General features: G+C 37.5%; 1 protein-coding gene across 1 annotated transcript; it reads right to left on the bottom strand.

The window, feature by feature from the left end:
* Positions 1-7,255: 7,255 nt before the first annotated feature.
* Positions 7,256-13,941, bottom strand: LOC140141333 (cytochrome P450 2J6-like). Its single transcript, XM_072163170.1, has 3 exons — positions 13,274-13,941; positions 9,700-10,664; positions 7,256-8,231 (listed from the first exon to the last, which is right to left on the bottom strand). The coding sequence occupies exons 1-2, from the start codon at positions 13,665-13,667 to the stop codon at positions 10,129-10,131; spliced, it is 930 nt and encodes a 309-aa protein (XP_072019271.1). The 5' UTR covers positions 13,668-13,941; the 3' UTR covers positions 7,256-8,231; positions 9,700-10,128.
* Positions 13,942-16,884: the final 2,943 nt, after the last annotated feature.

Here is a 16,884-nt window from a genome sequence, read left to right as displayed (position 1 = left end):
ACAGTAACTCCACTTAAATAAATAAATAAATAAATTTCGGAATTTATATAGCGCATTTTCCAGAGGATTCAAAGCGCTGTAATTTCGCTGCGTGGTGAATCATCACAATCAGATCGCATCAACTAGGCTAGTTGCAGCCGAACCCGGCGCAAACCTATCCGCACTTAGATTGTAACATCCACCCATTTTCTGCAGCTCCCCAAATTCCATTGGGTGAAGGAAGTTTTTGATAACGAAACAACTAATCACCGATTTTGAAAGCAGGAGGAAACCGGAGATCCCGGAGAAAACCTGCGAGAGCGAGCATGGATCGGGATAAACCAAATGCACATGAGTCCTTGGGCCGCGCCGGGGCTTGAACCCGGGACCTCAGTGGTGCAAAGCGAGGGAATTACCGCTGCGCTAACTCGCCCTCACTTGCACGTATGAATTATTACTACACAATGTCTGTAAATCATACACATAGTTGAGGTCACAGGTCATTAAGGGGTTACTTCCGGTGTAAAACCAAATACATTCAAAAACATTTATTAGCTAAGAAAAACATAGGAGAGTAACGGTATGTTCACATATGAATTATGTTTATCCAATGTATATGTGGTATTTCCTTATTTGGGGTCAAATGCCATTAAGGGGTCACTTTCGGTATAAAACGAAATGCCTTCAAAACATTTTATCAGCCAAAAAACATAGTACAGTGACGGTATATTCACACATGACTTGATGTTACCCAGTGTACACCTGGTATTTTAAGGGGGCGCGACACTAAATCAGCGTCCCATAGGAGTACGTGTGAATTCGGCCTACTTCAAGCGCCATTCCTGACGTCCCTGCAATACGTGGCAAAATAAATTTGGTATCAAATTAAAGCTCTGTTTCTGTAGATTCCAAAACTTTTGTCGGCATATATCGATGACCGTTGACTTTTTTCGCTATTTCGCGGTGCAAAAAAATGAAGGGCAAAAAATATACTAAATTCACCACTCACATTTCAAAATCGGGAGTTGTCCTAATCCGCCACAGAGCATTGCTTTTGAGATAAAGTGTCCGGTGTTTTTCTGCATGTTATCATGAAAGACACTTGTCGAATTCATATGAGACTATATTAAATTATTTAAAGTAAACATGTCGGTAGATATGGTCGCTACAATCTCATATTCACTATGGACTATATTAGCCGAATTTCGTTCTTACATAAAATGCGTAGTGATTTAGTGTTGCGCCCTCATAACATGGCATGCTGTCACATGCATTGACATTAGTCAATATGGGGTTTCATAGATTTTGGGGTCAAAGGTCATTAATGGTTCACAACACGGTTGTGTTCGTGGTCTTAGACCACAGCTATGTCTAGTTCCATTTATTGACCAATTACACTGCCCAACACAGTTTTTGGTGACTTTGGTTTGAGAGTTGTTTTTAGGTAATTTTGGGTCGCTGATTTCAAATATAGCATTAGTTTTTGCATATCACGTCCAATTTTCACTCTATGGTATACCCCCGCTTATATGAGAGGGTGTATTGCCCGGGTCCATAAAGTTACTAAATCACATGAACCCAATTCAAAGTCAAAAGGTAAATGCATATTGACATAATAATATCAACTATATAAAGGTACACTAATTTGGCAAGAAGATTTGCCTTAGCATGTTTATGGAACAAATTTCCGTCTGCGGGATTGTCTGGAGTGTACAAAATATACAAGATTCCATGTGTTTCAGAGCTCCATTATGTGGTGCAAAGCATCATGGGAAGGTATGATTGTCTGCTATGAAGCTGTATTTATCAGTCCAATTCCACTTAATGTACAATATTTTTTTAAGACAAAGGCAAAAAGTATAACTCATCCTGTCCTTGCTTATTAAACATATGTGTTCTAAATAGTATATAATTCATGAAATTTCACCATTTGTCACAGAAAAGAACTTGACCTGATAGGGAAAAACTGATGCCATATTTGAAATCAGTGACCCCAAATTAGTTAAAAACAACTCTTAAATCCAAGTCACCAGAAAAAAAGGGGAAACAATAAGACATACCAGACGAAAATAAGGAAGTAATAAGTGTCCTTAATAGACAAAGTTTCACTTCAAAGTATCCGGTCTCACGGTGCAACACAAAAATGCATACGTCTATGTTGAATTTGTCACTCAATCTCTTATGCATATAGCGACCTGAGCGCAAGGAGACCGTAAGTCCACTTGGTCCCTCAAATGTATCTAAAGTTACGTTTCTTAGGGTTTGATAATGTGTAATACATGTTCAGAGGCCAAAACGTAATGAAAGGTTGTGAAAGATTAGTTTTGGCCCCTGAACATGTATTAAACATCAAACTATAAGAAACATACTAACTTTAGTGTATACATGTTCAGGGGCCAAGTAGACTTACGCCCGGGGACTTACGGTCTTCTAGACTTGACTTGAGGAAAAATGTCGTATCAGCAATTAAGCCTGGGGTCCTTCAGAGAGGCAGATCCAGATACTTTTCTGAAGTATAGAGTGAAACTCAAATTTTGTTCGCAGGGTCAGATAGAGAGTGGCCCCAGTCTCGGTTCGGTTCCATATTGGATTGATTTTTAATGCTATGTAATCTACATTACCAGTCGTTCTCCATGGACCCGAGGGAGGGTCTAGGTCAGATAGAGAGTGGCAGATTTTCCGTTTTCTAAATGTCAAATTCCTTAAACGATGTAATAGCGAGATTGCGATTTCCAAACGTAGGTAACGAACGTACGTTGAATCTATTCAAAATCACTCTCCTGTGTGACGGGATTTTGAATAGATTCTACGTACGTTAATTCGATGCTACGTTTGGAAATCGCAATCTCTCTAATATTCATACGTAAACGTAAACGTAAATAGAAAGCAACATTAAACTTCTACGCTGCTCAAAGTTGGTATAATCACTGGAGCGCTTTCACCGGGTCAACCGGCTTCTTCAGCGGATGTTATTGCCCACATCATCGAAGGCGCACTCTCGTTATAACTAGCAACAACGAATCTTAAGAGCAATAACATCCGCTGAAAACGACGGTTGATACGGTGAAAGCGCTTCGGTGAGTGTTCCAAATTTGAGTAGCGTAGAACATGTAGAAGTTTAATTTTTCTAGTCAAATTCCTTGGGTTTTTTTCGTTTTCAAAAAAAAAAAAAAATTATGGAAATAGTCCTAGTGAAGGATCTTCCAAATAACAGGGTAGTGTGGATTTTAACTGGAATAGCCCAATGATCAACCATGAAATGTCAAATTTAAGTTCATTGTAAACAAAAAGTATGACATTTTAACTATAGATCAACCATGCAGATCCCTGGTTTAACATGCCGACTGGGCATGCTGAATAGATTTGAGAAATCGTATGACACGTTGCCATTAGCTACTATTAGCATGCCTCAATAACTACAAATTCAAGAAAAATCTGTGCAATGTACATGTTATTGCCCTTTTTTGTATGTGTATCACTAGGATCCACAACAAGTTCATCTATCAGGGCACAGTTCTTTAACCCTAATACATTTGTACATTCATTGAATGACCTAAGAAAATTTGAGTACAAAAACTCATACTCTACAACATTTTGCACTAATTGTTTAATTGAGGTTATTGGACTACCGTAGAAACCCGTCTATAAGGAATAGAAGCGACTGTGATGATAGCATATTTCACGCTAGCGCCCTCCACAATATTATATCATTATGGAATTTGAGCAAATCATTTACCGACACAAGCAGGTATACAATGTATTATTTTATCTTATTTCGCATCTCACGAGCATAGCTCACTTGGCAAGGCATAAGACTTTGGTTCTTTAGATCGGAAGATGGTGAGTTCGAGCCTCATCACGGTCACACAAACTTTTATAAACAAAATATTGTTCAAACTTTTCATTTATATTTTCTTGCATTTTCTAAAGACTCCTTTCGTGATCATTTTTTTTCATATTTAGTTTAATTTATTCTATTGTTTTTCTTTTATTTTTTCTTTTCTTTTTCTTTTTTTATTGTTTAATTTTATTTTTTCTTTATAAGGAGAGGAGGGAACTAAAGACCCATTCAGTGATTTGCTCATCCGGACGATCGTAAAAATCATCAAAATTCACCTTTGTCATTGTCATAGATGTGGTAACATAGCCTGCTAGTGGTTCAGCAGAAAACCGTGTGACACATAATATACATTTGGCTACATTTTATTATACGATAAATACGAATTTATTAAACATGGTAACAAATATTCTCTAGCAGATCGGTTATACGATGGAACTGGTAGGCATAGGCCTATTATAAATTCGGGATATTAAATATCTTCCTGACGAGACAGATCTGCGCATGTGGTCAAAGACGATTCCTTACTAGCCACAGACCGTCCGCTGGAATTAGTTGAATCGCTATGGCTGTTGGTCGGACCTCTCATCTCTCCACATCGATTGTGACCTATCCCCGACCAGAGAAGATGATAAAATCTCATCTTCTCTGCCCCGACATTGCCCTTATGAACTCACATCCTCCTGTTTTATTCCAATACGCTGGCGAAGTTACGTAATAATCGGATTAACTACCAAAGCAATAGGTGAAAACAATTTTTGAATATACCGCGTTATACACTGATACGTTCAGGCGGCACCTCTTCATTGAACCATATCATGCTGCACCTGTAAGATCTTTGAAAAGACCAGTATTGTATTCAATCTATGATTGCAGACATACACAGTACAGGTGATGAGTGTAACCTGCTTGTAGCGCAGCGCGATATGTTCAAAATTGTTTTCACCTATTGCTATGGTAATTAATCCGATTAATTACGCAACTTCACCAGCGTATAATGGCCGAATAAATTCTGACCATCACTTGGCTTGTTGGATTCGTCTATACTACAATTCGCTGTCGAAGTGACGTAATAATCGCAATAACTACCATCAAGCAGATTGCACTAATCACCCGCGTATGTCACCAAACATAGATTGAATACCACTCTTTTCATAAATACTAATCTTACATGGCGAGTGATTAGCATTTCTTTGACAACTATGGTTTAATGCATAGGTGCCACGTGAACGATGAAGTGCAGGGCTATATATTCGAAATTGTATTCATCAATTGCTATGGTAGTTAATCCGATTAATTACGTCACATCGACAGCGAATAGCCTATAGTATGGGTTCAAGTGGAACAATGTCCATTGCTAGCTATGGTAATTAATCATGTTAGTGTTTACATCACTACTTCGGTGAAGACAAGAGAAGTGTGCCTTCTCTACCAACGCCTGTGATATAACAGGTGCAAGCGAAACAAAATTGAATGACCAGAATAGTTTCCTTTGTCAGATGAATTGATTGAAGTTTTTGAAGACACTCTATTCTTGATGGGACAATAGATTCAAATATGGAATAATTATTATTCCTCATCTATTTTTTTTTATTGAAAAAACTGCAATTGTGGCAACAGAACAATATTTATTTTGATTTCATTTCAAGTAGAAACAAAATCGTGCTTAAGCCAAAAACGCACCCTACCTCAAGAATTGGGATGGCACAAAGGTGCAACATAGGTTTTTATTGCAAAGACGAGGACAGACAAGTAGTTACAACACATCTGTCTAACCGTGGGTTTCGCTATTATTTAGAATAAATGCTTTTACTAGTTTCTATAAAACCACAAAATTACTAAAAAAACTATAAAAAAACTATAAAAAAAAAAAAAAAAACCGCACCTAAAATTAAAAGTAGAAAGGTAGATTTGAAGAAAGATAAAAAAGAACATGTCAAAAGTTAAAATTAAACGAGAATGAAAAAACGGAACCGTTGCCCGGACCATGCTCTCTTCAGCATGTCTTCAGTTCCAAAGTCTGACGCTCTATCAATTGAGCTATACGATCCTGATATACGAAACAGTCGTTATTATGTCAATACAATTGATTGGTGTTACAACATACTTAGATGGAATGCATAGCCACCCAGTGCCAGTATATATTTGCTCAAACTCCAAATACAACAAGCAACCAATTTTATTGAGGGCGTTTCTTAGGTATATCCTTGTAGACGGGGTTTTACGGTATGTCATTGGGATGAGGCTCGCGTGGTCCATAGTGTATCATACCAACAATCTCAAATGATTCTTTTACGTGTGGTACTCACCATGAATTGAAAAACAAAATGATATGAGGCCAATAAAGCAAACGGCAATGTATTGCACTTTTAAACATTTGTGTTTCATTCTGCATATGTACATTATTTTATGTGTTTAATTTAGAAAAATTTAATTAACACATTAAAAATCGTGTTTTATAATCTAAATATGATCTTGTATTTAGGTGTTTATTTAAGGGTAGTTTAGTATTTAAAACTATTTATTCAATATAGTTTATGTGTTTGAAAGAGAAAACACTCTCTATATATATATCTTCACTATATACTTTAAGGGGGTACTACACCCCTCGATAAATTTGTGTCTATTTTTGCATTTTTCTAAAAAACTAATAACACACTGGTAACAAAAGTTATGTGTATTATAGGGGCAAGGAATCCAATTACTACACTGGAATTTCAGTGACCCAAGACAAGCGGTTCGTTATTTATGATAAGAAATAAGGTACCGCTAGGATGTACCTCATTTCCTATCATATATGCTGAACCGCTTGTCTTAAGTTACTGAAATTTCAGTGTAGTAACTGGATCCCTTGCCCCAATAATATACATAACTTTTGTTACCAGTGTGTTATTATTTTTTGAGAAAAATGCACAAATAGTCACAAATTTACCACAGGAGTGTAGTACCCCCTTAAACACTCAAGTCTAGTTATGAGTGCCACTCTGGTTTCGGAGTGTCCGGTACCCTATCCTTAGAATCCCTGCAAATGTTTCTTTTTGATATTTGGGCATTATGTTCTAAGGGAGTGGGTCCAAGTTAATGTTGTGCCAATAAAACCAAGATATCATTTACCTTTTGGCCCTGTAAACCCTGTAAATGTTATTTACATTTAAGTTATTGTTTCTTTGAACTCTTGAGGCCCAAATGTCCTATTATTCGCCGTAGAAGTGATGATGTAACAGGATGAACTTAGGGTAAGATAATTTTTGAATACAGTATATCGCCCTGTACTGCAAGCAAGTTGCACTCATCACCTGTGTATGTCTGCAATTATAGTTTGAATACAATACCGCTCTTTTCAAAGATATATTACAGGTGCGAGTGATCCGCATGATATGGTTCAATGCAGTGGTACGACGTGAACATACTAGTGAAGTGCGATATATTTAAAAATTGTTTTAAGTTGTTGCTATGGTAGTTAGTCCTACTACATCACTGCTGCGGCGAATAATGCTCGTACAATACAGCAGCACAATGTCAATATCTTCTTTCGTTTGACTTGCTGACAGCATTTATTGAATAATTTACCCAGAATTAAGTTATGCTGATGATTTTGAAGAAAAAAAGAAACAATAGCGATCAAGGTTAAAAATATGGTTTTAACTGGTCATCACGCGCAAGTCTTAAATTTAAAATGCTCATCATAATGCATTATAATGCACAGGGAAGATAAAACACAATACAGACTGTATAAAAATGATTGGTAACCATGGATTTTGATGTTTATTCGAAGGATACGTGTAGTTCTTCTTGAAGTTAAAATATTTTAACGTTATCTGTGGGCATATAATTATCAAGTTAATGATTCAAAGACAATTATATAACTCATACAAAGACAAATATGGCGTCCGTTACCATAGCAACCGCATAAAAATATAATTTTTTTGCATGAAAATTAAAAGTTTCATCAAGATACACCATCCCACCAAATATGAAGTCCATAGATTAAGTAATTTGGACAATCACATTTACAAGTTCAGTCTCCCCTTAAGTGGAAGAAAAAGAATCTTTATGAGTTATATAAAACAAATATTGAATGTTTTTATTCGTAATTCAATGGAAAGAATATTTTCGTTCGGTGAAATATGAACTGTTCCATTCAACTCGGCAAAGCCTCGTTGAATGGCACAATCCAAATTTCACCTCATGAAAATATTCTTACCATTGTACGAGACTTCAATAATCTTTTATGGGTTTCAGCTATCACGCGCTACAGCGCTGAGTTGAAAATCCTTAGGCTTAGGTCCCTGATCCACATATGATTGGTGCTCTCCGGGTGTCGAACCACGAAAAGTAAATCGATGTAATAGGTGAGTAAAGAATAAAAACAATTCCATTTTGGCCAGATTGTCTCCTACGCAGATACGGCGACCTGTACGGAGAATGATTCAAAGAATTAAATGGTTCAAAGAATTTAATAGTTCAAAGAATTTAATAGTTCAAAGAATATTGATCGCCGTCGTCATCAGCATCATCTTCACCATCATCTTCACATATCATTATCATTATCACGATCATCATCATCATCAACAACAACAACAACAACAACAACAACAACAACAACAACAACAACAAAACAATAACATCATGATGATGTCATCATCAATAACATCATCTTCGTCTTCACTCATCATCACGATCATCATCATTGATTCATGCAGCTCCATCATCATGATGCGTACCATGTTTAAAATAATACTGTAAATACATCTGAGCGAGGCACAGCGTCATCATCCCTATATCATCGTGTCAAAAATTGCCGTGATAGTACGGCGAATCCTCTCGTTTTTCAACAGCTACGCATGGCGATTTTGTTCGAGATAGGCCGAGCGACTCAGGCTAAGCATACCATTTACACGATATGAGATACCACAGAGCCTGCCACAGAGTTTCTATTCTACGTTTTTACGATTTGCGCATGATCAGTACGGGTCAGTACCCCATATGATATTGCCATTACAAGAAAATTCGATTTGTTGTCAGGTAAAACCCAGGTTTTGTTTCCAATACACTAACTGAATATGCAATACACTAATTAGCAGCGATTGCTGTTTGCTACGGATATATTTTACTGCATTTTATCCATAACGATTTTTAAATCGTTCATCAAAATTGTGATATATATATTTTTTTGAGAATTACAATTATATAAAGGAACACATGTAGGTGCTGTATAGAATATTAAATCACATGTCTATAATATAATGTACATATCGACACACTATGCTACTTTCTTTATCTGCGTCAATAATAGAATATTGATTTCAATCGAATTGAATACATCTCTCCATTTTGAGTTTGTACTTTACCAAAGAGCGATCTAGCGATCGATTTCTAGCCAATCAGATAGGACTCCTTTTCTTGCGTTTGGTGAAATACCAAAGAAATACCCGTCGCTCACCAACGGAGTATTAAGTTTATATTTATAATACAGGGTGTCGACACTGTGCGAGGCAATATGGCTTAGCCTGAGTTCACAAAATAATGGCACCGACGCGTCGGGTTTCGAACCCGGAATTTAAATAATGAATCGAATTCGGTCGGCCGAAACGCATGTGAACAAATTTCAATCTTTCCTCAGAGCAGGCAGCGCACATACGCGCTGGGGAAAGATTAAAATTTGTTCATCATATCAACCCAGAGAGAACAATATTTAATAAATTGTATATGATGTTGTGTTTGAATCGGCTATTTGCTATAAAAATGGCGCAGTGTCGTTTCGGCCGACCCATTTCGAAACGTGAGGGTGCTGTTATTATTTGCAATCCCGCAAGTCAAATTACTTCTCTCCATCAAAGAGTATTTCCATTATACCATTAACAAATAGTAGTTTTTATTACCTGTTCCGAAAGGAATAAGCTCCTGCTTTATGTTAAGTTTTCCATCTTCATCCAGAAATCTCTGGGGCTTAAATACTTCCGGGTCAGGCCAAAGGTCTGGGTCATGATGGATAGCCCACTTGTTTGACATGATAATGGCGCCTTTCGGAATCGTGAACCCACAGAGCTTCGTCGTGCTATTGCTCGCATGTGGGACTCCTAGACGAGAAACCGACGCAATTCTCTGAATTTCATACAGCGTGGCTTGGGTGTATGGAAGAGAAAGCTTATCCGAAATCATTGGTAGTCGTTCTCGTCCAACAACATTATCCATTTCTTGTTGAACTTTAGCTTGTACCTCGGGGTAACGTATCATACACAGTAGTATCCATCGAAAGGTCAGAGCAGTCGTTCCCGTTCCAGCACTGAAAAGGTTTCCAATGGTCCACATCATATTTGTTTCGTCAAGGCCAGATAATTTACCGGAAGTGTCGCCATTTTGTAATTTAAGTTCATTGATGAAAACATCCGTGTAGTCTCGAAGATTGTCAGAATTGAATGTGTTTTATGTTCTTGTATAAAGTCATGTATAAAGCTACTAACAATTGGACTGTTTGCTTCGAATTCTCTGACAGCTTTAATGGACGGAATGTATTGCAGAAATGACAAAAACATGAACGGGAAAATGCGCACCAAAAGCTCCGCTTGTCGTTTGGTTAGCCGCTGAAGCCGTAGAAATTCCTCATCATCATACTCGTAGCGCTTTCCAAATATAGCCAAATTTATCACATTGCTACTTACGTTTAATAGCAAATCTTGAGGGTCAAACATGGCACCGTCATATCGCTTTATTGCCTCGATAAGTTTGTCAGTTTCGATCGCGATTAATTCTTCAAATCGGGTTTTGCCGACACCGAGACTTCGGAAAGTGGTTTGGGTAAAACGTCTTTGTTGAGTCCAAGCGGTGCCATTTGCGAAGGCAATACCTGATTGGACGAGAAAACATAAACATTATAAATAATTATATAACTTTAAAAATAAGTTAAGTGTAGATCAAATCATCAACATAGTGCAAGACTAAAATAAGTGGCCACGCGTTTTGGGCGAAATTGAAATTGTGATGAATTTTGAAAGGGCGCATGAAAAGCACACAATTTTAATTTTATGAGTTGTGAGGTGATTAATGTTTTAATCAATAAAATACGATATCATATATAGTGAGCATGGTCAGAACAGAGATCAAAAGTAGAATCAGACTTGCAGCTGGAAGTTGATTCCCAATTGGGTAATAAAACCACAGCTTGCTGCAACTCTAATTTCACTGACCTCCAAGCAGGTGATGTCAGCCACTTACTCCGATTTCACCATTCAGAAGTTCACTGTTGTTGTGGATATTATAATGTGCAGATGATGAGCATTGATCATGTTGAGCTAGGTACTGTTTTCTTCTTTCTGACAATAACTTCAAATTGCTTCTCCTCCTACATGTTACATATACACCCTACAATTATGTCACTTGCACCACACAGACCCTAGAAAGTTATATGGTTTGTGCTTGCACATATATATGTATCGGCTATATCCAGTGGCCATAGGGTCTAAACAGAATTGAGGTCAAAGGTCATTAAGAGGGCATTTCCGGTATTTAACCAAATACCTTCAAAATGCTTCTTCTGTCACATATTATATATAGTACAATGATGTCATTTGCATATATACATCGGCTATACCACACGCCTATAACTTGCATACAGAATTGGGGTCAAAGGTCATTAAGGGGGTAAAATCTTACAATTGTATTATCTGGATATCTGTAAGGGGTGTGGGGCTCAAACTCGGTGACGACAAATCTCATGACCAGGGGAACGTTTTGCAGGGGTCAGGTCAAAGGTCATGCAGAGGTGAAATTTTAGAAATGCATTTCCTGTACATCTGTAAGGAGTACGGGGCTCAAACGTGGTGACAACAAACTTAATGATCAGGGGAACATTTTGGAACACTTTGCAGGGGTCGGTCAAAGGTTATCTGGGGTTAAATCTTAGAATTCACTTTCTGGATACCTGTAAGGGATATGGGACTCAAATTCAGTGACAACAAATCTCATGACCAGGGGAACGTTTTGCAGGGGTCAGGTCAAAGGTCATATAGAGTTCAAATCTTAAAATGTCTTTTCTGGACATCTGTAAGGGGTACGGGACTCAAACTCGGTGACAACAAACTTGATGACCACAGAAACATTTTTGAACATTTTGCAGGTCAAAGGTCATCTGGGGTCAAAGTTTAAAATTGCATTTTCTGGACATCCGTAAGGAGAAAGGGACTCAAACTCGGTGACAACAAACGTCATGACCAGGGGAACATTTTTGGAACATTTTGCAGGGGTCAGATACCTCCACAACACCAACACGCCCCACCTACGTGTGTGGTCTATGACCATAATTTGCCTCTAGTTGGTATTATGTTATACACCAAAAATGTGTTCTTCAAATAATGGTCATTCAAAAGTTCACTTTGAAAAGACCAACCCTAAAGCCAATAATGTGTAATTTGCTCCACAGCGACGCCCTCAATTTTTGTTGAATTTTTTCATAATTGTAATGCCCAATGGTGTACTAAAATAGCATGTGAAAGACTAAGTCTGAACTCCTTTAATTACAGTAAAATTTAAGTTTTTATAATAAAACCGGGGATCTCCGGTTTTATTCAGAGTTCACCGATCGAGTGGTGGGTGGCTAAACACATCGCGTGCGTGTGTATTATTGAATCAGTGACGTTTAAACTGTGTGCATATCGCTATTCGTCTTACGTCTTAACGTATAATCTGTGTGCATATCGCAATTCGTCATACGTCTTGTTTGTTCGTCCAAGCTGCATGAATTTACGCCAATGTTCACAATAATAATACGATCGACAGGCTAACACACGCATTGTAGGCACTGGAATGAAGTAGCAATTTTCTTCATTTTACCTCATTTGTTTGGCTTGAAATTAAAAGGGGACAATGAAATCAGTGAAAACTAACATTAAATAGGAATCTGTTCTTTATGCAAATCACACATTGTGGCTTTAATAAACCTGTGACCTATTGGTAGTTGTTACCTTTTAACCGGATGTGACTCTACTCGTCACGGAAAATAATTTAACTTTCATTGGTTTGTGCTTTTGTGGTGTGCGAAAGGGTAATGTGAGTGACCCATATTTTGTACCACTTTCAACATGACTTTGCATTTTATAAGTTCAATCATACTATACGTACGGCGGCACATTCTCTATCTTGTCCCGAACCACGATCGAAGCAATCGATTCACAGAAATGATATAATGTTCCAATCTAAAATTTGATAATAAATTTAGAGATGAATGCAAATAGAATGTAACACCATCGTGATGCTCACCATCCAGTACGTTTTCGCAGTAAATATAGCCTTCTTCAATGAAAATATACTGACACGTACAAAGGAGGCAAATTGAAGTGTGTGCAAACCCTTACCACCAATGACTTGAGCGAAGAAAGTAACAAGTGCATTTTGTTGATTGTTTGGGTTTGGGGGAGTTTAAGCTGGGCGTTCCGTTCGGAAACACGCTGATATCCTTACCTTTATTGCCGTTCAACTTCTTGAACTTCAAAATCTCCGGCCGATCACACAAGCACGTATTATTAAACGCCTCTTTGATGGACGCAAAGTCGTTGACGAATACTACGAGTTGTCCGCACAAATTCAGAGCAAACACATTACCATACTTGTATCTTAGACGACGTAGACACTCATAAGGGGGTACCCCGCTCCAATATAGCGTCCAGATGATCCATGGTAGGTTGCCAAGAAGAGGTAGATTCCATGGTATGGGTGGGTAATTTCTGCGAAGTATATGCTGCCTTAGTAGGTGAAAACTGGACACGATTAACAGTATAACCACCAGCCACTGTCGTACCGTAATAGATTTGAAAACATCAGGAATAAACGCAGAGCGATCTAAAGAAATGTTCATTTTACTTGAATAGTGAGTAAGCTACTTTATATAAGAGCTACTGCCTACTGGTAATATTGATTCTAGCTACAGTATATATATGATATAGGCAAAATGGTAATAGTACCGGTGTCAGTATTTTTCCTGTTTCGTCCCAGATCACGTGCGTGACAGATACATGTAGACCCTCGTAATAGCTGCCTTATGAACTCGTATTTAAAGTCTTCAATCACATGACCGGGTCATATGATTATGATACAAGTGAATTTGTGCGATTTTTTTATTTTTTACACAACTGTGTTCAACGTGAACATTAAAATAAAAGGAGCAACTCAGCACATTAATAATGAACAATGAACCCGGGAACAATGAACTGCCTTGACCGACCGTTACCCTCAGACATCCAACCGTTGTTATTCCATTTGGTAGACCAGGGGTAGAGTTTCGAACTTTCCAATGAGAGCTAATCATGCATGCTATTCACTAGGATCCACAACATTCTCATCTATTAGTGCACAGTTCTTTAACCCCAATACATTTGCACATGAATTGAATGACCTCTGAAAATTTGGGTACAAAAACTCATACTCTGCAACTTGAGGTCAAATTTTGCATTATGATTGTTTAATTGAGGTTATTGGACTATGCCATTGGGTTGAGGCCATTGTGGTCCATAGTGAATGAATCCAATAGCCTTAGGGAGTGTTCAGAAAATACCTTGGTTGGTTCATGGAAGTAGCTTACTTCAGTGGTTGGTTAGTGGTGTATTTCTGAACACTCCCCTAACTTTACGCAAGCTTGAACTCACGATTGATTTTCAGATATGTCTGACACGGAAAAAAATCGGCCAATCCTGGAAGAAAAACATGTTTATCGTACAGGCCTACATACTGACTTTATACGCTTATTTTTTTATTTGTAATGTTTTCATAATATAGGCATGTAGGCCTATAAATAAGGTAAAATGTACATATTATGATGTTGATTGAATGAAGCAGACTTGTTCGTAATTTGAATTGATTTTTATGATGATGGATGTATATTATATATCAATTATTTACCTCATACCTAATCGAAAACATAAGAAAATATCGTAAAGGCCAATACTAAACGCACTATACTTATATATATAGATCAATCAAATCAATCAATCGACCAAAATAGCTTGGAATCATTTTTGCCATTACATTTAGAGTATTGGGAAAAGGTTAAAGAGAATTCGACCTCGACCATTGTCCGAAATCGAATAAATAGCAACCTTCAATTTCATTTCGACCATTATCCGAAATAAATAAGCGACAGGAAGACATGACCATAACAGCCATAAACATGGTGAACTTGGGCTGCACCTATACTATCCATAAGATATCAAGGGGGGCTGGGAAGTTGAGGTCGACAAAATTAATGTGTTTGGCCAAAATATAATTAGGACAAAATATAAATTGGACCAAACAACTTTGGACAAAATGTCATTGGACAAAATATGGGTTGGACAAAACAACTTTGGACAAAATGTCATTGGACAAAATATGGGTTTGATAAAATAATAATTGGACCAAACAACTTTGGACACAATGTCATTGGACAAAATATGGGTTGGACAAAATAACAATTGGACAAAATAACTTTGGACAAAATGTCATTGGACAAAATATGGGTTGGACAAAATAACAATTGGACAAAATAACTTTGGACAAAATGCCATGGACAAAATACGGGTTGGACAAAATAACAATTGGACAAAATAACTTTGGACAAAATGTCATTGGACAAAATATGGGTGGGACAAAATAACAATTGGACAAAATAACTTTGGTCAATTTAAAATGTATTTGGACAAAATATATTTGGACAAAACGTTTTTGGACAAACTACATCCGTGACAATTTTTAAGCACCTCGATGAAACAATTTTTAACACTTCGGCGAGACCATTTGTTTTCTCCAGGCGGCGGATGACATGATCGAGCCGGCAACTTGTGAAACCGCCCGGCCGTATGGCATTTTCCAATATAGTCGGTTAGTTTTGTGGGTTCATTATCGAACCCCAACGGTTTTAGCTTGTATTTATGTTATTTATCAACATAGGCCTATTTGTTTGTGATATTTCAAGAGTTTTAAAAATTCAAAATAATCCCATTCAATTACACGGTTGACGATGAAAATTTACTGAATTTAGAGAATGCAATGCGGCCACCACCTGGTTTTCTCCTCGATGAGAAATGTTTTTAATGATGTGTAATCGTGAAGTTCTATATTTTCAACAATTTGTTTTTGGATTTATAAAACGAATTTTGTCCGTAATTTTACTATTTTTCGTTACGTTTTGTAGCACCTAAAGTTGCGCGTGGCATGTGAAACGTTAGTTTTATGTTAAAATGAGTTAGGCCTTACAGGGGCGTAGCCAGCTTTCTTGGTCAGGGCCAAAATGAAAAAATCGGGAATATATATATATATCCAAATATCCACTTTTTGGAGCAATTGTGTGCAAAACTTGTTGATACTACCATGTCCCCCCAAAAAAATGACCCCACCCCCACCCCCACCCCAAAAAAACCCATTCCTGGTGCGATATTGCCACGCAATGACGTCATAAGTCAAATCATCTTTAATGGTTTTGGCTTGTGACTTGACTTATATACCCAGGGGACACTTGGCAGGGATGTGCGGACACCAGTTTGAAACTAGGGGTCTTTCTGTAAGAGCTTTGACACCAAAAAAGTGGGGGTCATTCAGTAAGAAGCCACTCAAAAGGGGGGGCGTTTCTGTGAGATTGGGAAAATGTTGGCGAAAAAGGGGGTCTTCCTGTGAGGCTGGATACAAGTTGAGAAAAAAACTTGAGTGGTCATAATGCGGTGAGAGATTGTCAGAAATTTGTCCAAATTTCTTGAAAAAGGGGAGCAAAAAAGGTGGTCATTGGGAGGGAGTTCAGTAAAACAAAAATAGGTCATTGGGTGAGAGGGAGTTGACAAATTGAGGTCAATGTTGCCAAGTGATAGGGTATCCCTTTTGGTGATATGTCGTGAAAACAAAGATGTCCTTATGCAAGCAGGTATTAGATTGACAGAATTTAACTAAAAAAAGAGGTATTAAATAAATTATTTGTTAAGAAATATTTTTATTTTATGTAAAAGTACAAAAATCAGATGTTTTATAGCAGCTTGGTTAAAAACATCCGGGTACTTTCGTGTAAATTGCATCATCACAAAGCACTGTATGCGAATTGGTTATTCCAGAAG

The sequence above is a fragment of the Amphiura filiformis genome, chromosome 19 (assembly GCF_039555335.1).
Source record: "Amphiura filiformis chromosome 19, Afil_fr2py, whole genome shotgun sequence".
In the NCBI taxonomy this organism is placed as follows: Eukaryota; Metazoa; Echinodermata; class Ophiuroidea; order Amphilepidida; family Amphiuridae; genus Amphiura; species Amphiura filiformis.
The sequence above is the reverse complement of the archived record's forward strand: the minus strand, read 5'-3'. Positions and strand labels throughout refer to the sequence as shown.